Genomic DNA, 27,249 nt, shown 5'->3' on the forward strand with positions numbered 1-27,249 from the left:
AAATTTGGGCTAAAGAGACATATTTTTCTTAGCCTTTACGTGGGAAATACGGTTGTTGTTGTTTTATTAAACTATCATAATCTGGCAACCACTTTAACTGTTCTGTCCTTGAGCATGTGGCAGCATAATTCCTGCCCCATTGATTGCTGCAGTTCCTATTTTTGACCACTAGGTGCAATAATAACCCTATGGAAGCTAAGTGGGCCAATGAACTGCTATCCCATGATTGTGCAACATCTAGAAAGGGGAGCAAATCAATAAACCATCAGCTTATATCTGTGAAATAACATAATACTGATAACACTGAACATAATAACATAACACTGACTATGTTATTCTATGAAGCTAAGACTAAAGAATAACATTTGTTGAACAGCGGATGTTATAGACGAGCCGCCCCTGTTTACCTAGTAAGGTGACTGTAAGGTCTGCACACCCTAAACCTTTTCCTTATTCCATATTTGGACATTGTTTCCTGTTTCCAGCTTCCCTATATGAACTTTATAGTCTTCCTCCTGATATTTTTGGAACCTACTGAGTGTTTACAGCAATTCTCATTTACGATTTTCCTCAGTTCAGTCTAGTTAAATGTACTTTTGTCTAGTTCTCCTCTTGTTCCTGGTTTGTTTGTTTTTTGTTGTTTTTTAGTTTATTTTTTAGTATCTTGTGCTTTGACCCTGACCATTTTATTTTTTCATGAATTACCCATCAGTTTGCCTGGCTCTGCCTCAAATGACTTCAATAACTGTTTAACAAACTCTATGTCCTGTCCCAACACCACAAGTTACAGCTTTTAATTAACTCTAGGTATCACTTTATTGCTTATTGCACCAAACCAATTACAGAACTTTCTACTCTGAGTAGCAGTTTGAATAATTAAAGTTCCCTGAAGATAAAAAAAAAGGCATTAACAGTTACTACTCATTTTTTTTGCTCCTTTATGTCACCTTTTAACAGACACAAGTCTGTGTATCAGTGGGAATGGAAATAAGAAATGAGGGGAACATCAATTTGAAAATACTAGCCTTTTTTAAAAATTTTTTTACCTTTTACTCTTTGTTTAAATCCCGATGAAAATCTCTGTTACAGAAACATGATTTTTAATCCCTTGCTTATAACTTCCTGGATTATTAATCTTAAAGTACATTATTTAGTAAATACCATGAATTATTCAGAACTACAGTGAAACTGATAGGAAAATGCTATATTTGCAAGAGAGAGGATGGCAAAAACAAAAATCAAAACAAAAAAATAAAAAAAATTACAACAAAAACATCTTGTTTTGAACAGAATAAGGCTTAAATAAATGATTCATTAAAGTCCGATAACAGTGAAGTTGGAAATATCATAACACTGGTCTTATAGTAAGATCTGAGATTCTCATGTCAAGCAGATCTATAACCGATGATGGGATAAATGGAGAGATGCGTGTTGAGCTCCAGTACCTTAAACTCCATGGGAGTATACTTCTCGTTCTTCGGCGTGCTGGTGTTGTGTTTGTGGTGAAGGTGGTTGGGGGTGTTAGGATGGATCACTGCAGGCTCCTGGATGGGTTTATAGACCTTCTGAAAGAACACGTAAACGAGAATGGATCCCAGCAACGCTACCAGGAAGGAGACGCCACCTGTCAGGATCAGGTGGAACAGGGAGAAACCTGAGAGAGAGAGCGAGAGAGAGAGAGAGAGAGAGAGATGGGATGGATGACGCAGAACTGATTTTAGTTCCTACTCCAGCGGCTGTACTTTTCTCTTAACTACTTGCTGTAACTTGCTCATTACCGATTGGTCAAATTCTTCTTCACAGAACGACTGATCATCTTATTTACCATGTGATTAACAAGGAAGTGATTATTTAGTCATGTTTTCTATCACATGCACCGCTGTAGAACATGGACATCAGCCCTCTCATCTTTAAAGCACAAATTCATACAAGCACAAGTTTAATTAGAGCAAAGCTTACAAGAGTACAATGCAACCGTTGTTAGACAGTTGCATGCTGGGATATGAAGGATTTAAGTTACCTCCACAGTTTAACCCTTTCTTCCCTCCTGGTGAGCCGACTAAAAAACAGAAAGAGGGGAAGAGTTACAGTTGCAAAAGAGATTTTTTTTTTTTCAAACATCTTATCACTGAAGTTTTTCATTGGAAGAAAATGTCTAGTTAGCGTTTATGGAAGGAGTCTCCAGTGTCAGCACTTTGTAATGGTACGTTTTATTTAGGAGTTTGCGCATTTATTGGTTATATGACAAGCTAGGATTTTGTCATATTACATTACAAAGAAAGAATGGTGAGGGAACAAGTGTTTACGGCTGCTATAATCCATCCATCCATCCATCCATTTTCTGTACCGCTTATACTTATAGGGTCACGGTTAACCTGGAGCCTATCCCAGGGAGCACGGGGCAGAAGGCGGGGTACATCCTGGACGGGGTGCCAATCCATCGCAGGGCACAATCACACACACATTCACACACCCATTCAGACACTACGGACACTTTTGGACATGACAATCAGCCTACAGTGCATGTGTTTGGACAACTTAAATATGCGGTATACTTTACCATAAGTTGAGAGATCGAGTGAAAGATGGAACAAGTGAACTTACTGGTACTCTCTTTTGGAGGACACAGTCTCTGATCCGTGTGGTTCCCTTTACAGGGGGCGGGGCTTATCGCACACACTCGAGTGCGGTACTGAAGCCCATCCTCACACTCGGTCCATTCTGACCACAACCCCCATCCACCTATCAAACACACACACACACACACATTTATACATTCACATTAAATTACAGTCCCATGTCTGTGACGTGAACGCCTTTTTTTTTTTACGTGGAATACTCAAAATAACCCAGTCTCGTGTGTGTGTGTGTGTGTGTGTGTCTGTGTGTGTGCGTGTGTCTCACCATCACACTCGTGCATGTTGCACAGAGCCTCCTCAGTGCGCAGGCCGATGCAGATGTCCCCTGAGTGGGACGGGGCGGGGTTTGAGCAGGTCCGAGTGCGTTGGTAATGCCCGCCTCCACAGGAAGTAGAACATTCAGTCCAGGAAGACCAGCATGACCACGCCCCCTTCACTACAACAAAAACACACAAACAGCTGTATTACTCAGCTATCTAGACGAAATAAAAGGAAATAAAATACAGGAACCATTCTGAATCCAATTCCTATGCTTCAATGCTGAATCCAACCATCAGGTATTCAATACTAATCCTGACTCTAGTTCTGATTCTGAATCTAATTATACACATAAATACACTTTCTGATTCAGATTCTGAGTCTGGTTCCCAATCCTGAATCTGTCTATGGATATAAATACACTTTCTGATTCAGATTCAGATTATAGTTCCCGACCCTGAATCAATTTATGCACATAAATACAGTGTTGATTCCAATTTGGGTTCTGATTCTTAATCCGGTTCCTTTTCCATACTGTGTATTGGGTCCGGGTACCTGGGCACGGCTCTGCGTTACAGTCCTGATACTCCACCGGTGTTCCACTGCACAGGAACGCCGAACTTTTGCCGTCAGGACTGACACACAAGCGCTTACGTGTTCGAAACCCTCTCGAGCACTCTTTGGAACATGAAGACCACGTTTCCCATGGCAACCAGGTGACCCCCTGCACTGGGTTCAAAGGTTGGGTTACTATGTCTTGTAACAGATCTGCATGACAGAGAGGGAGATTTGGAGAAAGACAGAGAGAGAGAGAGACATTACTGCCTATTACTACTACTACTACTACTAATAATAATAATAATAAAAATATTATGTAGAAGATATTTTTATAATGAATATTGTTCATATATAGCCTTTTAATTCTGTAAAATTATGCTAATATTGTCCAATAAATTTCTCGTTTTAGGGTTCAATAAAACTAATTATTGCGAGTGGACTTTTTATAGTATGTATGTGGTCTCTATATTGAACAGTGTGTATAGTGTGTGTGTGTGTGTGTGGTTTGGGACACGTCCTGATGACAGTGGGCCGAATTCATTACATCGCTTTTTCGTTACGTCACTCGTTCTGTTCCCTTTAGTAGTGCACTAGTAAACTAAACAGAAGGTTGGGACTCTTTTAGGACACGGTGTGTGTTTTACCGTCAGTCTCACACCCCGGCGCTCCACCATCAGGCGGGCAGTGACGGGTCTCTGCTTTGCGTTTGCCCAGCTGGAGGAGGTGTGTGTCAGCCAGCGGCGCTCGACAGGTGTGTCTCACACGCTGCTCCTGTCTGACTCCGCCCACTGTCATGTTCACAGGGTACCATGGAGACCAGGGTGTGAATCGACGTACCTCGGGACATGCGTCCAAATTGCACGACCTGTACTCCTACACGAGAACCGATATTTTGGTCAAATTGTTATCACAATATTCCACCGTCACAGCCGGACATCTTTATTACGAGAATGATCATGGGCTCAGGACTTAGTAATTCGTAAGTTAGTTATTTTGGTTTGTGTTGTTTTGAGTCAAATAGGACAGCATGGCAGTGAAAATGATGTACGCAGTTGTGTTAGTGCACAAGCTGTAAGATTAAAGTCACCCAAAATGAGTTTTGAAGCATCTATATATGTAGAAATACAGATTCTATGAATAATTAAAGTCTATGAATATGCATCCAATCCTACATGTCCTGCATTTGCATACTGGAACCTGATTGGCTTGTATATGTAATGATGTAACAACACCTCCCTTAAAAATTTAAAATAAAAACATCACATATTACAAATTTGTGATATAGTGTGTAATCTGGAAAGCAATGACCAAGCATGAAATACTTTTAAAATGATATATCTATAGAAAAATTCACTGAACTCCAAATTAGGGGATCAAAATTTTCGAAACGTTTTCTTGATGTTAACGTTAACATGACACAGCTAAACGTAGCAGTGTTGTCGTGCAATGTCAGGATTTATAAATGTCTACAAAACCTCTATTATTAGCAGAACTGACCGTATAATCAACATCACAGTGTGCTTCGGTCTTCTAATTACAGACTACAAAGGTGTTAAGGTGCTGTGTGTGTTTCCATGGAAACACCTTACTTCCAAATCCAATGACTCGTCTCGGGTCATCACCTCGTAATTACAACATGATGTACACACTGTAGTAAGGACTGTGTATAAATAAGGGGAGTTTGTTGATGATATACTTTTAAACTGTTACTGTAACAATGCTGCCATATTCAGGAGGCGGGGTTTAATAGAACGTGATTTTGATCGACAGGTGGTGTGTCTTACCTGAGGACACCCAGGGCAGGAGTTTCCGTTCTCACAGGTTCGGACTCGGGACTGGAAACCGCCGCCACACACTGCTGTGCATGTAGACCAGGAGGTCCACTGAGCCCAGGACACGGGCACAGGACACACAGACTCCTCATTACACAACCTACACACACACACACACACAAGTACACATTTAGGCACAACTTACAACTTGTTCAACAATTAACCCTTTAATGCTGATTATAAGTACTGACTATGTGTGTGTGTGTGTGTGTGTGTGTGTGTGTGTGTGTGTGTGTGTGTTTCTCACCGCTCCTCTCGCGTCTGGCCTACACACACTCTCCCTCCGTGTTGGGGGGTGGGGTTACTGCATGAACGCTGACGAACCTCGAACCCAACACCACAGCTGGTGCTGCACGGAGACCAAGAGGACCAGGGAGTCCAACCTCCACTTCTACACACACACACACAGAGCCAGGAGCACAGCAAGTGTGTGTTTCTCTATTATTACTTGGTGTTCTTGATGATGTCATTATGTTACTCTTCTTCACAGAAACTTCCACCAAGACTTTACCTGGAGCAGTTGGTCACCTCCATCGTTGGCCCCACACACTCAGCCCCCCCACACTGAGGGACCGGGTGATCACACACACGAGAGCGACACAGACAGGTGCTTGAACTTTCACCTCCGTCATCATGGTTACATGACTGCCATGACGACCACGGGCTGAAGCCGCCATCTCGGGTAAGATTTTGCTCCTGAAAAAACAGAATCATGTGTATTGTAATAATAATAATCACGTCTAATCAATCTAATCAATCCCAGAGCTAACTCTTCAGACATTACCCAGTAATATCACAAATTTTCTCTAAACTTAATACCCTGATAGCCTAATTGGGGGTAATGCACGTGTAATGCATGTGTGTGTGTGTGTGTGTGTGTGTGTGTGTGTAAGGCTAAAATGTGTATGACTTACAGGACACTGTGTGATGTTCTGGCTCCACTGGCTCATGTTGGAGCTGGCTTCAATCGTAGTGCAGCGTCTCTGTTTCCTGTCCCAACCACAATATGGATCCCTAGCGTACAAGCATTCCCTACAGGAGAAAACACACACACACACACACACACACACACACACACACACACACACACACAGTGAAACCCATAGAAGTTTGGTTAGCAGTCAATGCTTTGTTTAATTACAGCATAGTTTCAAATCTTACAAGTTTTTTTTCCTCGTATTTTATCAGCACACCTGAGGGAAGTTCTGTATTGTTGCAGATCCCTGTTAAAACGGCAGGTTTTTGTGACGTAAAGAACGAAACCAAGGTAAATCCTCAGTCTTTTTTTACGGCTTTAAAATGATATCGCAACCAACAAAGCTCAAGTAAAAAAAAAAAACAAATACAAATATTTGAGGGGGAAAAAAAAAGAAAAAGAAAATTCATACAGTAACGTGGTTGCATACGTGTTGTACACACTCTTAACTAATGCTTTGAAAAATGCTCCAGATCTATCACATTGTGATTGTGAAAGGATCTCCTCTGACTGGACCGTTCCCATCTTCTTCTTCTGAACCCGGATTTGTGTTTTGGATCGTTATCATGCTGAAAGGTAAAGTTTTTCTTCATTTTCAGCTGTCTAACACAGGCCTGCAGGATTTCCGCCAAATAGATTGAACTTTGGTGCTGTATGTCTTTAATACAGCCCCAGTCCCAGGTGAAGAGAAGCAGCCTCATAGCATGATGCTTCCGCCACCATGCTTCACCATGGGTATAGTGTTCTTTGGGTGAAAACTGTCTTTTTTTTGTTCCACATACATCTTTTATAATTATGCCCAAAAGTTTTATGTTGGACTTTACAGACCGTAGCACATTTTGCTTCACGGTTTGGGGTGAATTAGGCAGGCTTGGCTGTTTTTTTTTTTTTTTCTATTTACAACAGGCTTCCATCTAGCCACCCTCCCCCACATCCCAGACATATGAAGAATATGAGAGATTGTTGTCACATGCAGGGGGTGACCAGCACTTGCCAGATATTCCAGCAGCTCCTTTAATGTTGCCGTAGGTCTCTTGGTAGCCTCCCAGATGATTTTCATCTGGTTCTTTTGTCAACTTTGGAGGGACGTCCTGCTCTTGGTAATGTCACTGTGGTGCCCCATTTTCTCCACTTGTTGATGAGGACCTTCAAGGTTATTCAGCTGTTCCATGGTTTGCTATCTTTCAACACTGAGTACATTTTTGTGCATGCTTTGTAAGCTATTTGCAGACTTCAGCCATCAGATGAAACCAAGAAGATGTCAAGAAAATCCTACAGAAACAGCTGATCTTTATTTGCGGTTAACTTGATAACGTTTAAACATGAGTTTGAATGTGATTGGTGAATGGTTCATTCTGAGCACAGTCACATGCTCCATTATTAAACAATGTGTACGCTTATGCAATCGGGTTATTGTACGCTTTTTCTTTAATAGTTGCATTATCACTTTACAGATGGGGCATGTAGACTTTATATGCACCGTAAGAGCAATATGCTAGCTAGCTAAATCGCTAGGCTCAATTTTTAACTAGCTATTGCTTTCTCACAAGGCAAGCTATTATTTCACACTTTCGAGAGCTTCAAGTCAGTGATAGTCTTATGTATGCTTTGTTTTTACAAAAGATCCATGATCCATGAGCAAAACAAAATTACACAGTCTTTTCGGCATTTCGTTTATAATACCATATCTGGAGTTTAGTGAGTAGCGATGATGAAAGCAGTCGATCATTAAAGCTGCATAAGGCTGCTTGTGCATTTTGTGAGTGTGGACACATGTTTCATCAAACATTAATTCCCATATGGTTATTAAAGAGGGACCATATCAACATCACAGCCTTTATGGGAATAAAAAGAGAAGGAGGATAATGAGTGAGAAAGTGTAAGGACTTCATTAAATCAATGTTATTCTGTCATAGCACACTGCACAAATTAATAACATGAACATGTAACTGTCAGAGCCAATTAAAGCTAATGAAGCCATTAGAAAGCAACCATGATAAACATAGTGGTCTCTGGATAGACAGATTTTCCTGTTTTGTCCCTCATTTCTATTGGTTTTAGTAAAATGGCTTTCTCATCGGGTGAATTTTATACGCTTTAGCTAAAAAGCAGACAAAGTCGTCAAAAGTCATACATTCATCCATGTCTAGCTGGAGTCAAAATGTGATAATAGGCTAAATTAACCTGAGTGAGCAACTCATTCCTTCGCAGTCATATGAAAAACCGATTATGTTACTGCAACCTGTTCCTTAAATAAAAAGAGAATAGTCATTTGAAAAGATTCTATGTGTTTCCTCTGGTGTAATATTACAGACCTGAAATCATTCAGTATAGCAAATATGAAATAATAGTGGAACTCAGGAAGGGGGCCAATACTTCTCACTGTACGATAAAATCAGCTTTATTCATTCATCTGTGTTGCAGAAATGGCTTACAGATATAAATCTATTATTTTATTCTCTCCGCCTTGGTTTCCCGGTGGCCACAGACGGACACTGTGAGTAAACAGTCTGGGGTGCCAGGTATGTGTCATCTCTTTAAACACACACATATGCTAAATCAACAGGAGTGCTCTTCACACACCACTGAGTCTGAGCATCCCGCTAACAATCCGACAGCATTAGACAGCTGTAACTTGTGCGTGTGTGCGTGTGTGTGTGTGGGTGTGTGTGTTTGTTTTGGGGATTGAGGATGCACACACTTCTCTTCTGAAACCGACTCTTAATAAGTACTTGACGTTACTGGTTAATAAAACAAAAGCTCTTGTGGATTACAGCAAAACTAGGAGGTGTGTTGTGGTAAAATAATTTCTAAATTGTCCACCAGGTTGTTATTAACCTTCAAGAGCAAACATGTGATCATGCATAGACTACACAAGTCCATCCATAGGCCCACATGAGACCATTCATAGCATCAATGTGAGGATCTGTAGCTTGCACATGACTAACCATAGACTACATGTGACCAGCCATAGCCTACAAATGACCATCTATAACCGACATATGATTTATAACCGGATATAGTGTAAATGTGACCATCTATAGCCTATCTGTAACCATCTACAGTACAGCCTACATGTGACCAAATATGATAATATAGGTTACTTATGACCTTTTATAGCCTGCATGTCACCATGAAGATTTATACCCTAAATGACCATCTATAGCCTACATGTGAGTATCTATAGCCTACATGCAATGATCTATAGCCTACATGTCATGATCTATAGCCTACATGTGACCATCCATAGCTTACATGTGATAATCTATAGCCTACATGTGGCCATGTATAGCTTACATGTGATGATATATAGCCTACATGTGATGATCTATAGCCTACATGTGACCATATATAGCTTACATGTAATGATCTCTAGCCTACATGTGATGATCTATAGCATACATGTGATGATCTATAGCCTACATGTGAGCATCTATAGCTTACATGTAATGATCTCTAGCCTACATGTGATTATCTATAGCATACATGTGATGATCTATAGCCTACATGCGATGATCTATAGCCTATATGTGACCATCTATAGCTTACATGTAATGAATGATCTCTAGCCTACATGTGACCATCTATAGCCTACATGTGACCGTCTATAGTCTACATCTTTCTGTCTATAGCCTACATGTGACTATCAATAGTCTACATGTGATGACCTATAGCCTACATGTGACCATCGATAGCCTACATGTTTCTGCCTATAGCCTACATGTGACCATCTATAGCCTACATGTGATCATGTATAGCGTAAATGTGACAATCTATAGCCTACGGGTCCTTGACCATCTATAATCTACATGTTACCGTCTATAACCTACATGTGACCATCTATATACTGTATATTCTACATGTGACCTTGACCAACAATAGTCTACATGTTACCGTCTATTGCCTCCATGTGATGATCTATAGATTACATGTTAATTCATAGCCTACACATGACTACTATCTATAGCCTGCATGTCACAATCTATAAATTACATGTGACCATGACCATCTATAGCCTACATGTGATGATCTATAGCCTACATGTGATGATCTATAGCCTATATGTGACCTTGACAATCAATAGTCTACATGACCATCTGTAGCCTACATACATAAAATAAGTAACATAAAAATATGCCCAGGATGCCACATAGCCTAACATAACATAACATAGCCTGAAAAAAGCTTTTACATTTTAACACAAAGTGTGTGCATTTGTGTTTGTGTCAATACATAAGAGCGTGTCGGTTTCATTGTGTGTATGTGTCACTAGTTCACTAGGGCAACAGGACATGGTCAGAGGCCCTGCATCTCACACAAAAGAACCTTCAGAGATTTACTCTGAAACAACATACATACACACACCTCCACCCCCACCCCACACACACCACCCTCCTGTCACGAGCTGATGGATCTCCTGGAAAAGCCATGGCGACACATGACACCCTGAATGCAGGAAAATAAATAAATAAATGGAAAACCAAGAAAATAAATGGCTTTTTGTACATTCCTGCCAAGAGCACTGGTATTTACGTATTTACTCTAAATCTGTCACAAACACCTGATAGTACTAATGAGCTTCTAGTTAAGCTCCATTAAATAAATCTTATTAGTGGAGCTCGCTGAGCAGCAGAGGCTTAATAAAAACACAGAGCAACATACTGTACACACGGATACGTAACATGATGATCCTCAGCTAGGGATGGGTGAAGAAATGACTTACCATTGCTACATACATAGATAGAAATGGATATGTTTTATTTTAAATAAACGCTGGATGCTTTTTGCAGGTTCTACAGATAATACGTGATGATATGAGTGGCAGCATTTGTTTAATACCAAACTAAGACATAGGAAACAAAGAAACTAGAGGATAAGTGTCAAGAAAACTAGCAAACAAGCAAGGAAATTGGAGAACTGAGAGAGCTTACAACGTTGATGCAATGGAACGAGGAACTATGTCTAGGAAATGAGAAATTAGGAAACAAGGTACTAATGTACTAGAAACCATAACTAGAGAACACCGGAACTAGGCACTATCACAAGGGAACTGGGAACAACAAAACTGCAAGCCATTAAAAGGAAACAACGAATAGGAGAACTATGAAATGAAGAACTATGGCTAGAAATCAAGGGAACCAGGAACTATGACTAGCAAACAAGGCACAAGAAAACTAGCCATTTTTAACAAGGGAACTAGGAAAAGAAAAGGCAAAACAACACTTGGAACTCTGAGGTAAATATGGTAACTATAAGCTATGAATAAAACAAGGAAACTAGGAAACATTTATAGGAGTAAGGTAAGTATGAAACTAAAAACTGCTAAAGAAATTAGGCGCCAGCTAACAATAAATGCAAGAATTGCAACTATGAAAAAAAGAAACAAGGGTACTAGGTACTATAAATAGGGAAAGAGGAGCTATGAAATAATGAAAAATTATGATTAGGCAACGACAAACTATTATTACGGAGAAAATTCTCATATTTCTGAGGCACAACAATACAAATTCCCTGTCTTTGTAAAGGCAGCATGAGATTTATGGAGGTTTGTTTGTAGCAGCTGGCAGAAAATTGAAGAGTATGATTCTTAGAAATGGCCTACCTCAATGCACACTTATGGGATATTTCAAAACATACTTATGGGTTAAAAAAAAAATAAAAAATCCACTTTCCACATCCTCCCTAACATCAGACACAGAGGATGATTTACAATATAAAATGTATTCTGAAGCAACAGATTGGAAAGCAGCCGGTCTGAAAAGATCACATATCAGTGAAGAGACACTTCTACGCTTCCATTCTCATTGCTTTGATGTGAAAGATAAACCTGATAGAATACTGCAAATATAAATAAAAGTTTCATATAAAAATCTAATATCTCACTTGAAGTGGGAACTGATTTTTCACTAAAATGGATTGGAGTGACGGTAGTAATGCAATCGGTGAAAGGTTAAGTGTGTAATATGTAAATTAAGCTCCGCTGAACAATAGCCATTTCCTATATCAGGATAGATTGGCCTGCGCTTTTTGCCTACAGACAGCAAGAAAAGTTGTTTAACTTCGTCTATTACTGAGGAAGGATATTAAGTTTTAAAAGATACATTGTCCTCTCGACACATCGCTCAGCAGCACCTCAGACGGCAAGAAATGTTGCCATTAGAGACAAATGTGGTCATTAGCTAAAACCGCATTAATCTGATATATTGGGGGGATATATTGGACCAGTATGGAGGGGTATGTTGGACAGACACATCGAGGTAGTGTTTAGGAGTGTTTATACTGTAGGAGATGTGTAAAGTGGGAAGGTAAATCAGACTGGCATGTTACATAGGGTTTGGACACTGGTGGTATTGGAAAATGGTGTTAGTCTGATACACTGAGATGGTAATATAATTTTTTTTTTTTAAAATGTATAGGCATCATCTAAACAGTGACAGTTTAATTGGTTGCTTATGATATTTGATGGAAATGTTGTTCAATTTATTTTTTTTTATGGTATGCCAAGACATAGCACCATTGCAGACTGCATGGCAACTACGTGTGTGTGTATATATAATGATAATGAGTCTTTATTGGTCACATATACATTACAGCACAGTGAAATTATTTTTCTTCGCATACCCCAGCATATATGTGTGTGCATGTGTGTGTGTGTGTGTGTGTGTAGGCTCACCATTGGGTTTCATAGCTGGAGCATCTCTCTAGTGGGATCTTCAGAACTCTGCTGCTCAAACCCACAAATAGGGACCTGTCGCTCTGCAGGATCTGCAGGTTAAGGATTGGTTCCTGCTGATTTCCTGGAAGAAGCTTCATCTCCTCAAGGTAACATCCACGCAGATTTTGACTGGATGAGGAGAGCGCCTTGATAATGGTGCCATGTTCTGTTTGATAAAATTTTTTTTTAAAAGCTATGGTTATAGGTACAGTATACTGAGTGTCTCTTAGCTACGTGATTTAAATTAATGGAGCACACTGATTTTCGATGCTATCTTAAGAACATTAGTTCTTCGCTTCTTCTGAATGTCATCCATTTCTGCTAAATATGAGTACACTTTGGTGCTCAAAAATCCCGCTCAGGCTTGATTTGATCTAAAGATTCACATTGCTGTTTTGGATATACCAGGTAAAGATGATTACTGTGCTACTGTGCTTGCTGGGATCTAACCGTGCAAAAAAACCAACAACAACACTTTGCCATGTCTGACCTGTCCCGATGTAGATGACATGGTATAGCGTGTCACGACCCTGCACAATGTCCACAACCAGTTTGGAAAAGCGGATATTGTCCTGGCTGATCAAGGGGTCGACGGACACAGGCTGAACAACTTCACTCATCAAAAAGAGTCTCTGAGCATCCTGCAGACTTCGTTCTGTTAGATTCCCACCAGGGCCGCTGTCGCCTACTGTCCCACACTGAGAAAGCATAGATAGAAGGAAAGAAAGTAAAACAGAAATATTGCAATACAGCATTGGACTCTATACTGGAATGGTACATTGGGAGGAAATTTGAAAAGGGACGTTAGATAAAAACCTTGGACTGGAACTTGCGGATAGAACATTAGGAATGTACATTGGATAGGTATATTGGGAAGACAGGTATCCTGGGCCAATACTGTTGGATAGAACACTTGACTTGTACTATACATGGTCATTGGGACGGTACATTGGGAAGGGATACTCTTTTGAGAAATTGGAATAAGACAGTGGAAAGGGACATTACTGTAATACATTAGGGGTGATAGCATGGTAAAAGGAAAGGAGGCAATGGGATAATGCATTAGTATCACACACATGGACATTTGACAAAATAATAGACCAGAACTTTGGAAAGATGCTTTAAAATGGCCATTGGGGATGAGACATTACTGTAGCAGTCTGTTAATGAACACTAGGATAGGATATTGGAATGGGACATTAGTCTGAAATAGAAGTATGCCTAGATGGCAAATTGGACCCGGTATAGGATACTGGGCCAGTATTTCAGGACAGTACACTGCAAGTTAGTCTAGCACATTGGTACAGGACATCGGATGGGTAGATTGGGATTGTCCACTGGGCAAGGTGTACAGCATTTGTGCTTGGGGAAGCTGTGGCTCAGGTGGAAGAGTGGCTTGTCCACTAATAACAGCGGTTCGATCCCCAGCTCACATGCCTCCACATGCTAACGTGTCCTTGGGCAAGACCCTGAACCCCAAGTTGCTCCTGATGGCAGGCTAGCATTGGTCTGGCAAGTTGCATGGTGTGTGAGTGTGTGTGTGTGTGTGTGTGTGTGAATGGGTGAATGAGAAACAGTGTAACGCGCTTTGTAGAACCACTAAGGTAAAAAGGTGTTATATAAGCAACATTTGGGAATGGTGTTCTTCTGCAAAAGGCTGTAGATAAAAGGGTAATAACAGATCTCAGGTGGTGGTGTGTTTCCAACCTGAAAGTTGGGGATGGGGTTCGGGGTGGAGAGCCAGCTCATTCGAGGGTTCTCCTGGAAGCGGAACGGACCACTGAAGGCCTGGGTGATGGCACTGAGGTTGAAGGCACACACTGCAGAGGCAGCAATGCTGTTACTGTGGGAGCAAACATGGGCACAAACTTCAAATCAGGCAAGTTTATCCTCAAACCAAGACTGTCAAGAGATTAGGATTGGGTTTTTAATGTATCACAAGGTATAACTTTCAATCATTATATAAATCACCATATGTTATTTGTTCCATATCGTGCATTCCTAGTTGCTACAAAATAATCAGAGGTCAATAGTGTCCTTTAAAAGTAGCATGGACTAGTAATGGACGGTATGGATTCTGAGTGTATTATGTGTAATGTTGATTCTCAAGTAAGTATGTCCCATAATGGTATCAGCCACCATACCATACATTAATAGCATGGACTAACATTTCTCCATCATTTTCACTCTGTGGGCCAACCCTAGCGCTTTAACTTGAAGGCTTTCTGGTGTATTCCACTGATTGGAGCTTGGTTTGAACAAGAGCTTAACCATGAACTCAAATCTCAGAACAGAACAAGTCCTTGTCCATCTCACCCCATCTCACTTGGCAATATCTTCAGAAAGGAGGCTTTCTCTCAGAAAGAATTCCATTTCATACAAAATCATTTCTGAAGGTTTAATGACGTGTTCAACATTTTATCCACTCCCTGTCTGACCAAAAGATGTCATTCTCTATCTAAACCAGCTCTGTTCTGATTATACTAATCTGTATCAAATGTTATGGGTTTCAAAATGTACAATTCTGACAAACATCCCAAGTGTACACTCCCAAGTGTCTCTCCGTTTCAGACCCAAATCCCAGGGCTAAAATCTCACTCTGTTACCGTTACCCTTCCTGCTTTCAATCAGCTTTCAACTCTAAACTATACTCCAAGATCACCGTGCTAAACTAAAGCTGTTAAGCATCACACAAGGCTCTAATGGGAGAGTGTGAACACTTGTGTTAATCCACTGCACGTATTCGCTGGATATGAATAGCGAGATGACCCAGTAAGCATCATCAGCTGATTGCCTCACTGCATTTTAAATAGACAAGCACTGGAAATAAAATTGCATTGTGACCTTGTATGTCTCAGCGGATCAGGGCATGGTATACATAATTCCAGTTGCACAGCACTTCCAGTTTTAGGATTTAAATCTGCTTATCCTTCCACAACCCAAAACTCACTTGACTTTTGCATATATAGCATATGATATATACAGGTTAGGGATAGATAATGACAGATAATGTGTTCTAGACATATACAAATACAGATAGGAATAGGAGGTGCACTAAATGGGAGCCGGCAGGATGCAACAAGTAGAAGTAACTGCCTGGTCAGGGTCAGGGTGGTTTAAATTAGGCCACACCCAGTTTGTTTATCCCTTAATAGTTCAAGAGAAGGCACTTTAAAGATACGCACTTTTAACGAGGCAAATCTATGACATTTTGAGGAAGTGAGATGAATTGTGAACAGTAATCAGAAAGACAGCTCACATGTTGGTGGTGAAGACGCCGTAGATGAGGTCTTGCTCAGGCAGGTAGAAGGTGCTGTGGAGCTCGTGGTAGTAGAAAGGCACGTCTCCTGAACGGGAGCAGTTCAATCTGGCCTTCATGAACGTCGTCCATGTGTCCTCAAGAAGAAACCGACCGCCTACGTCGTTCTGACACACCCGCGCCACCCGAGAGAACACCGCCTTTCCACAATCCTCCTCCACCGCCACTTCCCGCAGGAAGAAGTAGGTGAAGCGACCTACCTCGTACGCTGAGACGAACTGAGGCTCTGGTTGGATTCGGAGAGGAAGAGGAAAAGAGAGACTCGTGAAATGTCCATTACTTTGCTTTGCCACCATTATACACAATACAGTCATGGTAAAAATGCGAACTAGAGCTGAATAGATAGAAAAGCAGCAACAAAAAAAAGATGGAGACAGGATGGGAAAAACACAGAGAGATTTAATGGGTGAGAGAAGTAAATTAGATGAAAGGAGAAAGAGGGAGAGAGGACGAAGAGGGGAGAAGAGACAGAAAGACACGTTAAATAAAAAAATATAGTAAGTGATCTCGGCACTGAACACGTGAGTACTGCATCGTTATATGCATGTCATTGTACCGTTCAGCCATTTGGAGTTGTACTGAGCTGTGCGAAGAGGAGGCATACTCCCCAGGCTGCGGTAGATCACGGGGTCACGTCCAGAAAAATCAATGACTGTTGCAGCATAGAGGTCACCGCTTTCCGTTACCATGGCGGTGGAATTGTGTTTGGGGTCGTAAGGACAGCGGGCGACCCCGTTCACCGTCTCGGTTACATGGGAGAGATCGGATGCAGAGCGGGTGGTGCAGACGGGTGAGAATGCGTTAGTGCCACAGGAGAAGAGACGAGAACCGGTCAGGAGGAGGACACGCATGTAGTTCTGGCACTCATCCTGAGAGAGAACGAGAGAGGGAAAGAGGGGACATCTTTAATTCTCAAAGTCTTAAGACATCCTAAATTTATTTTATAGCATTATTGATATTTTATGAGTCTTGGTGTAAGTGTTGGTGCTTTGTAACAGAAAGTCCTCCACCACAGGAAAGGGAACGACTGTTGAGGGAACGAGCTGCTATAACAAAAGTAACTAACTTGTCTCCTGGACGTCCCACAACATTATATAATAACTGTAAGTGGATAAAAAGCGCTCTATAAAGCGTTGTTCTTGAATCAATTAAAATATGAATTGTTGGCAAATTACTGTGGTGTAAGAGGAATAAAACACATAAGGACATGTTGTTATTTTTTATTTTTTTTAAAAAAAAGGATCACACCGTCCTGTTGTTGATTATGTTCTTATAACAGCATACACACACCCCCCACCCACCCCCCATGGTGTTTAATTCATTACTTATTATGTTCTTTGTTTTTGGACTTTACCATTTTATTCCACTTTGGTGAATCTGTAAAGAAAAGCAGTTGATAAAGGGTCAGATTAAGAGAGAGACACTGATTGCGGAAGACAGATCGAGCGAGACAAAGAGAGTAACAGTGTGAAAAGGGAATAGTAAATGGGTATTGAGGTTAGAAGAAGTGATAAATCGTGTGTATATGTACAAAAGCCACTTTTGTGCCTTCATCAACATCGAGCCTTTTACCCCAGCCCTTTACTCATTCGCCTCTCTCACCTCTGTCTTCCCTTTACTCCGACAAGATCTGCGTGTGTCTTCATCCACGCCACACTCCATTCCCTGTAACACACACACGCACACACACACACATACAAACCACAGTCAGAAATCACAGATATCACTCCTTATGTAACATTACTGCCATCGAAATGACTGCAAAAGCAACAAGAGACACATCGAATGTGTAAATCTACATTGATTACGCTAGCAACCTGGCTAAAAGCAGAAATGCACTGACCATAACCGGCTAGTTACTTAGCACAGCTAATATTACCGTTATCTGACGCTAAATATATAACTAACTTTCGCAAGGAGGCGACACATTAATTCATTAATTTGCCGTTCAGTCACCAGAACCGTTTGCTATCAAGTTGGATAATGTTAGCTTAAATATTATATTGTGCTGTATACGATGGCCTGTAAGTCTAAAATCCCAATCTTAACAAAGCGAAAAAATTTCTGGTTTGTGTACGCAAACCAGAAATCAAGTTCGAATTAAAATAAAATAAAATAAAATGAGTCAGTAAAATAAAAAAGGAGTTCAATTCCCTAGCAAGATAGATAATGCTAAGTGATGTCAAGTTTCGGTCCAGTGGACACAGGGAGATGCGTTAGAACCTACAGATATATTGAAGCAAATGTGTTGGTGAAGTGAATCAATCAGGGTTGCACGTCTTTGCTAATTAGCTAATGTGCTAACTTGCCAGTTTAGTAAAGTAACACGTCTGTGTACTGATGAACGAGTCAGAGTAATAAAAACACAATGACTTTGCTTGAAGTATTTTATTGCTTGACAGATTGCAGCAGTGCCTTCTGGGTAATTTATGCCAAAGTTGACAGTGTTATTGTCTCGATCCCTCATCTGAGGAACTTCACTCAAGCTGTTAAACTAACAGAATGGCCCTTGGTATATAAACTGAGGTAAAATGGAGAGTGAGAAGCCAACAAGGGTGTGTTAAAAAAAAAACACAGTACTGTAGTTGGGCTCTTTTCCACTTTATTAAGTGAAGTATATAACAAGCTGCTGCGTCAGTGTTTTTCATCAGGAGATGTGAGTATGACTCAGAAGCTTTAATGGAGCGACAGATGTACTTTCGGAGAGAGAGAGAGAGAGAGAGAGAGAGAGAGAGCAGAGCTAAACGGCGTACTCTCACAGCGCATTAGTGCTTTGCCCGCTTTAAGATGGCATGCGCAGCAAATTCATCACACTCAATTAGCTGATGAATGTGTGTGTGTGAAAGGGAATCAATATTTTCCTTTTTGAATGCACACAAATGCTTTTAGCTTCAGCGATAATAATGAACACTTGGCCCCAAGGCAACACCCGAGAGTACGACACGGCAGCATAAAGCGATTTATCTCGGTCACTAGTGCAAGGCAGCCTGCAGGATCAGTGTGCAGCGTTTTTAAACGTTCCAGACTGCTCCTAACCAGTGTAATCAGTGAGGACGATTAAAAACACACTTCTGTTATATTAAAGTAATCAAAGACATGCTGTGGTGATGAAGATGAAGATGAAGTTTCTGTTACCACCTCAACTTTTGAGTATTTTCCCAATAACAGCAAGTGTTTTATTCTTTATATACCACAACAATCTGCTACTGATTACAATTTCTTTATGGAAACGGGAAACGTCATAGTTTTTATTCACTTAGTGTTAGTGGAGATCTCAGTGATCCTGACCCTTTCTGCTCTCCGGATCTGCCTGATCTATCCTCTGAGGCCCTACGTCTGGATGACGCTCTCATCAACTGGAGGCTACATTCTGCCACTGAGGACGACCCCAAGCAGTGCAGCCTGGAGACTGCTGAGGATGGTGCGGCTTGAAGTACCATGGAAATGGTTTTGGACTTCAATTCCACATGGACGTTCTCGCTGTGGTTGCTGGGACTACGGTTGCTGCGATGGCCTGGAACTGCAATTACCACATACAATTTTTCACTCAGGTCTCCTTTAGTGAACAGTGGACTAGTTCAACAAACAGACTTCATATTAAACCATAATGAACGTTCCTTTACTCTCACACGATCCGTTGTTACCCAGATGATGACGGGTTCCCTTCTGAGTCCGGTTCCTCTCAAGGTTTCTTCCTCATATCATCTTAGGGAGTTTTTCCTCACCACCGCCTCCACCTTCTCGCTCAATAGGGATAAATTCACACGCTTAAAATCTCTATCCTGTGTTTATATGTTTCTGTAAAGCTGCTTTGAGACGATGTCCATTGTTAAAAGCGCTATACAAATAAAATCAAATTGAATCGAGTGTTACGTTTAATGTTGTGGAACATCCACAAAAGTTCCTGTTATCACTTACATTATCGTTTATATAGAGTCGTTCCCTCACCGGCCTTTGTTTTTCCTCTCTTTTATGTTAATAAGCCAAAAAAGCAGCTTGTTCCTGAGTAACTGACCAGTGTAAAAAAAACTCCTCTGGCCGAAAACTTTACAGTTACAGCTCTACCTCTGACCGTTAGAAAGCTCTGACACTGGAGACTCCTTCCATAAATGATAAATAAACAAACATCTCTTCGCAGAAAACTTCACCATATTAATGTTTGCATACTTTTTGTGGACTGTCCATCATACAAATCCCTGTGTATTCTGCGACTATAGAAACTATAAATGAAGTACATTTTTATTGAAGGAATCTTTATGCTTTATAGAATTTCTTGAGAAGTTTGATTGGTTTGATTCTTGAGAAGTTTGAAGGTTGATCATTTTTGTGACATAAACTTAATTTACAGTACTTATTAGCTACATTAGCCTTGCAGCACTAGTATACAACTAACGACGTAAACTTCAGACACTAGACATGTCTTTGTTGATGGAGTACATTTAGGGTGAACCTCCTTTATTGTTACTCTGTCAGCATTCATGACATATTCAGCAGATTCAGCATGAGGGGAACATATACTTTTAGACACACACACACACACACACACACACACACACACACACACACACACACACACACATATATCAATAGTTTTCAATACAACTATTGTCCAGGTCACATTTCTAATTAATCAAAGCTTTCTGGAGCATAAATGGGGAAAATACAACAAGGTCAGAGGTCAGAGTTTGAGGTTAGGGCACAGTGATACTAATTATCATCTGTAGAGAATTTTTACCGCACAGAGAGCTATTAACAACTCAGACTCACACTATTACACAAGCACACTAGCGCACACACGTAAACTATCGCTCTCAAGTCTCTGTTAGATTAGATTAGCGTGGCCTCGTCTGAGGGACTGGGTCTGGAAAACTGTCAGTACATGCACATAACAAGACCCTTGTAATCCTTTTAAAAGATAAAGGTCGTGCTAATTTAAAAGACCTCATAGTAAGACAAACATGTATGGCTCATAACGTCAACGACCGACTAGGAATAACAAAAAAAAAAAACACCCCTCATCTCATGATACTTACTCAGAAAGTCACTACAGTCTCCTAAAGCCTGTGTTCAGCGTATGATGTCAAATCAACAAGGCTGCTCACAGCATCAACAGTAAAAATGTAGCACTTCTTTTTCATTTTTAAATGTTATGAATGTATATACATGTATCTGCTTTAGATCAATCAACATACAGACATATTCTCCTGTTAAATCTGTAACACTGACTACACAGTTTGCTGTTTTCTAATCGCTAATATTAGCTAACCAAAGACAAGCATGAAGGTGTCCAGGTTCTTTGTAGCGCAAAGGCACAGTGGTCGAAAATTGCCTCATTCCAAGTCCAGAGTTAAGTCGAGTTCCAGGTTAAGTCAAGCTCAGAGTTTAGTCAATTTTGGAATTAAGTCGGGCTCACAGTTAAGTCAAGATCTGAGTTAATTCGAGTTCCAGATTACGTCGAGTTTCGAGTTAAGTCGAGTTCTAAGTTACATCGAGTTCCAAGTTACATCGAGTTCTGAGTTAGGTCGACTTCCAAGTTAAGTCGAGCTCCGAGTTACGTCGCATTTCGAGTTAAGTCGAGTTCCTAGTTAATGAGTTCCGAGTTACGTCGAGTTCCGAGTTACGTCAAGTTCCGAGTTACGTCGAGTTCCTAGTTAATGAGTTCCGAGTTACGTCGAGTTCCGAGTTACGTCAAGTTCCGAGTTACGTCAAGTTCCGAGTTACGTCAAGTTCCGAGTTACGTCGCGTTTCGAGTTAAGTCAAGTTCCGAGTTACGTCGAGTTCCTAGTTAATGAGTTCCGAGTTATGTCGAGTTCCGAGTTACGTCGAGTTCCTAGTTAATGAGTTCCAAGTTACATCGCGTTTCGAGTTAAGTCAAGTTCCAAGTTAAGTCAAGTTCCGAGTTACGTCGAGTTCTGAGTTACGTCATGTTAAGTCGTGTTCCGAGTTACATCAAGTTCCGGGTTAAGTCGAGTTCTTAGTTAATGAGTTCCGAGTTACGTCGCGTTCGGAGTTAGTTCGAGTTCCGAGTTACGTCAACTTCCGAGATACGTCGAGTTCCGAGTTACGTCAATTTCCGAGTTACGTCGAGTTCCGAGTTAAGTCAAGTTCCTAGTTAATGAGTTCCGAGTTATGTCGAGTTCTGAATTAATTCGAGTTCCGAGTTATGTCGTTCCAAGTTACGTCACGTTCCTAGTTACGTTGAGGTCCGAGTTAAGTCGAGTTCCTAGTTAATGAGTTCCGAGTCAGGTCGAGTTCCGAATTAAGTTGAGTTCCGAGTTAAGTCAAGTTCCTAGCTAATGAGTTCTGAGTTAGGTCGAGTTCCGAGTTAAGGCGAGTTCCGAGTTACGTCGCATTCCGAGTTAAGGCGAGTTCCGAGTTACATCAAATTCCTAGTTAATGAGTTCCGAGTTACGTCGAGTTCCGAGCTAAGTCGAGTTCCGAGTTACATCGAATTCCTAGTTAATGAGTTCCGAGTTACGTCACATTCCGAGTTAAGGCGAGTTCCTAGTTACGTCGAGTTCCAAGTTACGTCGAGTTCCAAGTTAGGTCGAGTTCCAAGTTACGTTGAGTTCCGAGTTAAGTCGATTTCCGAGTTACGTCGAATTCCTAGTTAATGAGTTCCGAATTACGTCGCGTTCCAAGTTAAGTCAAGTTCCTAGTTACGTTGAGGTCCGATTTAAGTCAATCTGAGTTAAGTCAAGCACCGAATTAGGTCGAGTTCTGAGTTAAATTCAGCTTCTGAAATAAGTCAAGCTCAGAGTTATGCCAAGATTCTGAGTTAAGTCGAGCTCTGAATCAAAGCATTTTCAAAGGATTCAAAGATTTTATTTGTCACATACACAGTTATATGGGATTCAACGTGTAGTGAAGTTTATCTCAAAAAGGTATATCACCTAAAAAACACGCACAAACTAAAATAAATAACTAAAAACAAATAAATAACAAACAACAAAATAAAGTTGTAATTGCGTAACTGTTCAGCTCTGTTCCTGTCAAACCTCTAAACTCTTTTTTTTTCTTGGAAGGAGACGGTTAAACCGTCAGATTTTAGTTTACTAGTGAAGAATTACATCTTTAGCGCATTTTATCAGTAGCTGAGTTATTGTTATTTTTCTCTATTCTGCCCCCTAGTGGAATAACAGAGCTTATAACTAATCTAATCTTTCAATTCAATTCCAGTCCACAAGAGAATTTTAATTCAGAACATGTTGATATAATATCCCTGTGATTTGTCAAAATGCATCATAGCATTGTCACAATGCAATTTTATGCAAGCGCAGACGGATGCAAGTGCAGATAAGGAGTTTAATAACAACGAAAACAAACACAAAAAAAGCTACGAACATGTAGAGAAACCGTGTAACAAAGACCACGTTCCCTATGACAGAAACGATGGGGGCGAAAGACGAACGCAAAACAACCAGTGTAGTGCAAACTGTGGCTATAAATACCCGTAAGTGCTTGTTAACAAGAATGAAGTTCAGGTGCAGGTGGTCACGTGACACGACGGTGTGGTGCAGTGTCTGCCGGGAATCGTAGTCCGGATTTTACTCGGTGATATCCATGACAAGCATCACTGAACTGATAACGATCGATGTCGAAAATGTTATTGCACCTGTTATAAATGGTGTAAACAGGTGTTCTGTTCCTTTGTTAGTAAAGGGATGTGTGTTGTAAATCTTGTTTGTTCATAATCACACTCACACACACAAACACACACTGCAGAAATGCTGGAAAGAGATTAGGGCTGCGTGATTAATCCTAGGGTTAGGATTTTACAGTTATCATTAAACGCAGAGCTGTGAAGCTCGGATAACAAAACGGCATAAAGTTGCTTATTCACACACAACAGCAAACTGCAGAACTGTGTCTACGCATACAGTCGGGTCCGTAAGTGTTTGGACAGTGACCCGATTTTTGTATTTTTGTCTCTGTATACCTCCACAGTGGATTTGAAATCAATCAAAGTGTAGACACTCACTATAATTCAAGAGGTTTAGCAAAAAATATTGCATTAACCATTTGAGAATTACAGTCCCTGCATTTTCACGGGTTCAAAAGTACCTGGACAAAGTAAAATAATCATACTGGGCAGTGGTGGCTTGATGGTTAAGGCTCTGGGTTACTGGTCGGAAGGTTTGGGGTTCAAGCCCCAGCACTGCCAAGCTGCCACTGTTGGGCCCCTGAGCAAGGCCTTTAACCCTCTCTGCTCCAGGGGCGCTCCTTCATGGTTGCCCCTGTGCTCTGACCCCAACTTCCTAACATGCTGGGATATGCAAAAAAAAAAAGAATTTCACTGTGCTGTAATGTATATGTGACTAATAAAAACTCATTATCATTATAAATATAAGGATTATTGGATACTTGGATGCAAATCCTTTGCAGGCAATGACTACCTGAAATCTGGAACCCATGAACATCACCAAATGCTGTTTCCTCCCTTGAGATACTTTGCCAAGCCTTTACTGCAGCTGCCTATCAGAGTTTTTGTCCATATCGTGCAGCTCTAACAGAGATTAGGGGGTAAAAAGTTTTTAAGGTGTTTTAAGGCCAAGCGTTTTGATCTGTGAGAAAAGAGGGATGCAATCGCGCGGAAATAAAAGTGCTCATTAAAAAAGTGCCTGTGTCTGTAAATGTGAAGCAGCAAGGCGATGTAAGTGGATGTCCGTGAGCTGAACGTCTAAAAGACACTTGGAGGATGAATCTTCATTATTCTGCCACAGCCTGATGAGGCTCGTTCATCACAAAGACATCTTGCAGGAGGGCAGACGAAGGTTCCGGGGGTCAGAGGTCACCGCTCTGCTAGATGTTTATGCATACTTCCAGATCTGCTAGACTCGTCCTGCACACTGATCATTCTCCCAGACCAGTGAAAATCACATAACTGATGAACGGTATCAACTAAACACCATCTTTCTTCATTGTAGCGGTTACTGACCCAGAGTCATATTATGTTTCAGGGTCTAACTGCTTTCTCGTCACAATCAAACCACACAACCACACACAAAGTAGAGATCATTTCCTCATTTCCTTCAGAGTGGCTGTTGGACCATAAGCGTTACGTTTGCACCAACAGGAGCTCGGCTTAAAGGAACGTCAGCATGCACATGCAAGTGTATCTGTGGGTGAAAGAGTCGGGGGTTAAAGGTTAAATGTCAGGGTTGTGGACAAAGCTTCACGGGATCAGTGAGGATTTTCACAAACAGTCCAGAAATTCAGAGTTGAAAGTAAATGTGGACAGAGAGAGAGAGAGAGAGAGAGAGAGAGAGAGGAAGAGAGAGAGATACAGAGATAGAGAGAGATAGATAGATACAGAGAGAGATATATACAGATATATATATATATATATATATATATATATATATATATATATATCTCACAAAAGTGAGTACACCCCTCACATTTTTGTAAATATTTTATGATATCTTTTCATGTGACAACACTGAAGAAATTACACTGTGCTACAGTGTAAAGTAGTGAGTGTACAGCTTGTGTAACAGTGTAAATTTGCCGTCCCCTCAAAATAACTCAACACACAGCCATTAATGTCTAAACCGCTGGCAACAAAAGTGAGTACACCCCTAAGTGAAAATGTCCAAATTGGACCCAAAGTGTCAGTATTTTGTGTGGCCACCATTATTTTCCAGCACTGCCTTAACCCTCTTGGGCATGGAGTTCACCAGAGCTTCACAGGTTGCCACTGGAGTCCTCTTCCTCTCCTCCATGACGACATCACGGAGCTGGTGGATGTTAGAGACCTTGTGCTCCTCCACCTTCCGTTTGAAGATGCCCCACAGATGCTCAAGAGAGTTTAGGTCTGGAGACACGCTTGGCCAGTCCATCACCTTCACCCTCAGCTTCTTTAGCAAGGCAGTGGTCGTCTTGGAGGTGTGTTTGGAGTCTTTATCATGCTGGAATACTGCCCTGAGGCCCAGTCTCCAAAAGGAGGGGATCATGCTCTGCTTCAGTATGTCACAGTACATGTTGGCATTCATGGTTCCCTCAATGAACTGTAGCTCCCCAGTGCCGGCAGCACTCATGCAGCCCCAGACCATGACACTCCCACCACCATGCTTGACTGTAGGCAAGACACACTTGTCTTTGTACTCCTCACCTGCTTGCCACCACACACGCTTGACACCATCTGAACCAAATAAGTTTATCTTGGTCTCATCAGACCACAGGTCATGGTTCCAGTGATCCATGTCCTTAGTCTGCTTGTCTCCAGCAAACTGTTTGTTTGTGTAAAAATGAAAGGCCTGAAGGCAAGACACAAAGAAGCAGAGGACTACAATAATCTCAGTGGACAGAACAGAATCGCTCGTCCTTTCTACCACACAGTGACGCTACTGGGAGAAAGGTTTCAGTCTAGCGTATTTTAGTATTTTGGTGTAAAGACAGGAATCAGAGAATGGTTATGTCTTACATACTTAATAAATGTAAACAAACATGACAAAAACTCAGATCTGTGTAAAAATGTGAGAAAAGGAGAAAGAGAAAGAGAGAGATAGAGAGACAGAGAGAGTGAGAGAGAAAGAGAGCCAGAGATAGAGAGAGAGAAAGAGAGAGAGAAAGAGCAAGAGAGAAAGAGAGAGTGAGAGAGAAAGAGAGCCAGAGAAAGAGAGAGAGAAAGAGCGAGAGAGATAGAGAGAGAGATAGAGCTAGAGAGATAGAGAGAGAGAAAGAGCGAGAGAGAAAGAGAGTGAGAAAGAGAGAGAGAGAAAGAGAGAGAGGCAGATGATTAATTAAACTCGAAGTGCCCTTCCTGAGGAAACACTTATACTGTACACATGCAATGACTCATAAAGTGTAAGTGTTAAATGTTGTCATTAACAACTGTTTAAAGAAGTAAATGTTCAAGACTGAAGTGATGGACGGATAAAAGTAGAATGTGGGGGGGGGGGGGGGGTGAAGAAAGGGCAAGAAAAATGTCAAAGAAATCATGTGATTAT

General features: G+C 41.0%; 1 protein-coding gene across 4 annotated transcripts in view; it reads right to left on the bottom strand.

Moving 5' to 3' along the window:
* The window catches only part of sema5bb (sema domain, seven thrombospondin repeats (type 1 and type 1-like), transmembrane domain (TM) and short cytoplasmic domain, (semaphorin) 5Bb), a 72,310-nt gene that overhangs the window by 4,287 nt on the left and 40,774 nt on the right, over window positions 1-27,249 (bottom strand). For 3 of the 4 annotated variants that reach the window (XM_017479321.3, XM_017479322.3, XM_053683560.1), the window contains 16 exons: window positions 17,900-17,962; window positions 16,854-17,166; window positions 16,238-16,523; window positions 14,686-14,821; window positions 13,469-13,676; window positions 12,937-13,144; window positions 6,202-6,319; window positions 5,799-5,983; window positions 5,535-5,678; window positions 5,240-5,387; window positions 4,100-4,328; window positions 3,453-3,665; window positions 2,905-3,075; window positions 2,605-2,742; window positions 2,021-2,059; window positions 1,446-1,654 (listed from right to left, as the gene is read on the bottom strand). In XM_017479321.3, the coding sequence (XP_017334810.1) occupies window positions 1,446-1,654; window positions 2,021-2,059; window positions 2,605-2,742; window positions 2,905-3,075; window positions 3,453-3,665; window positions 4,100-4,328; window positions 5,240-5,387; window positions 5,535-5,678; window positions 5,799-5,983; window positions 6,202-6,319; window positions 12,937-13,144; window positions 13,469-13,676; window positions 14,686-14,821; window positions 16,238-16,523; window positions 16,854-17,166; window positions 17,900-17,962 (2,808 nt within the window). Of the gene's footprint in view, window positions 1-1,445; window positions 1,655-2,020; window positions 2,060-2,604; window positions 2,743-2,904; window positions 3,076-3,452; window positions 3,666-4,099; window positions 4,329-5,239; window positions 5,388-5,534; window positions 5,679-5,798; window positions 5,984-6,201; window positions 6,320-12,936; window positions 13,145-13,468; window positions 13,677-14,685; window positions 14,822-16,237; window positions 16,524-16,853; window positions 17,167-17,899; window positions 17,963-19,585; window positions 20,637-27,249 lie in introns of those variants that run through there. The other variant, XM_017479324.3, reaches the window with a different exon arrangement.

This window comes from Ictalurus punctatus, chromosome 11 (genome assembly GCF_001660625.3).
Source record: "Ictalurus punctatus breed USDA103 chromosome 11, Coco_2.0, whole genome shotgun sequence".
NCBI lineage: Eukaryota > Metazoa > Chordata > Actinopteri > Siluriformes > Ictaluridae > Ictalurus > Ictalurus punctatus.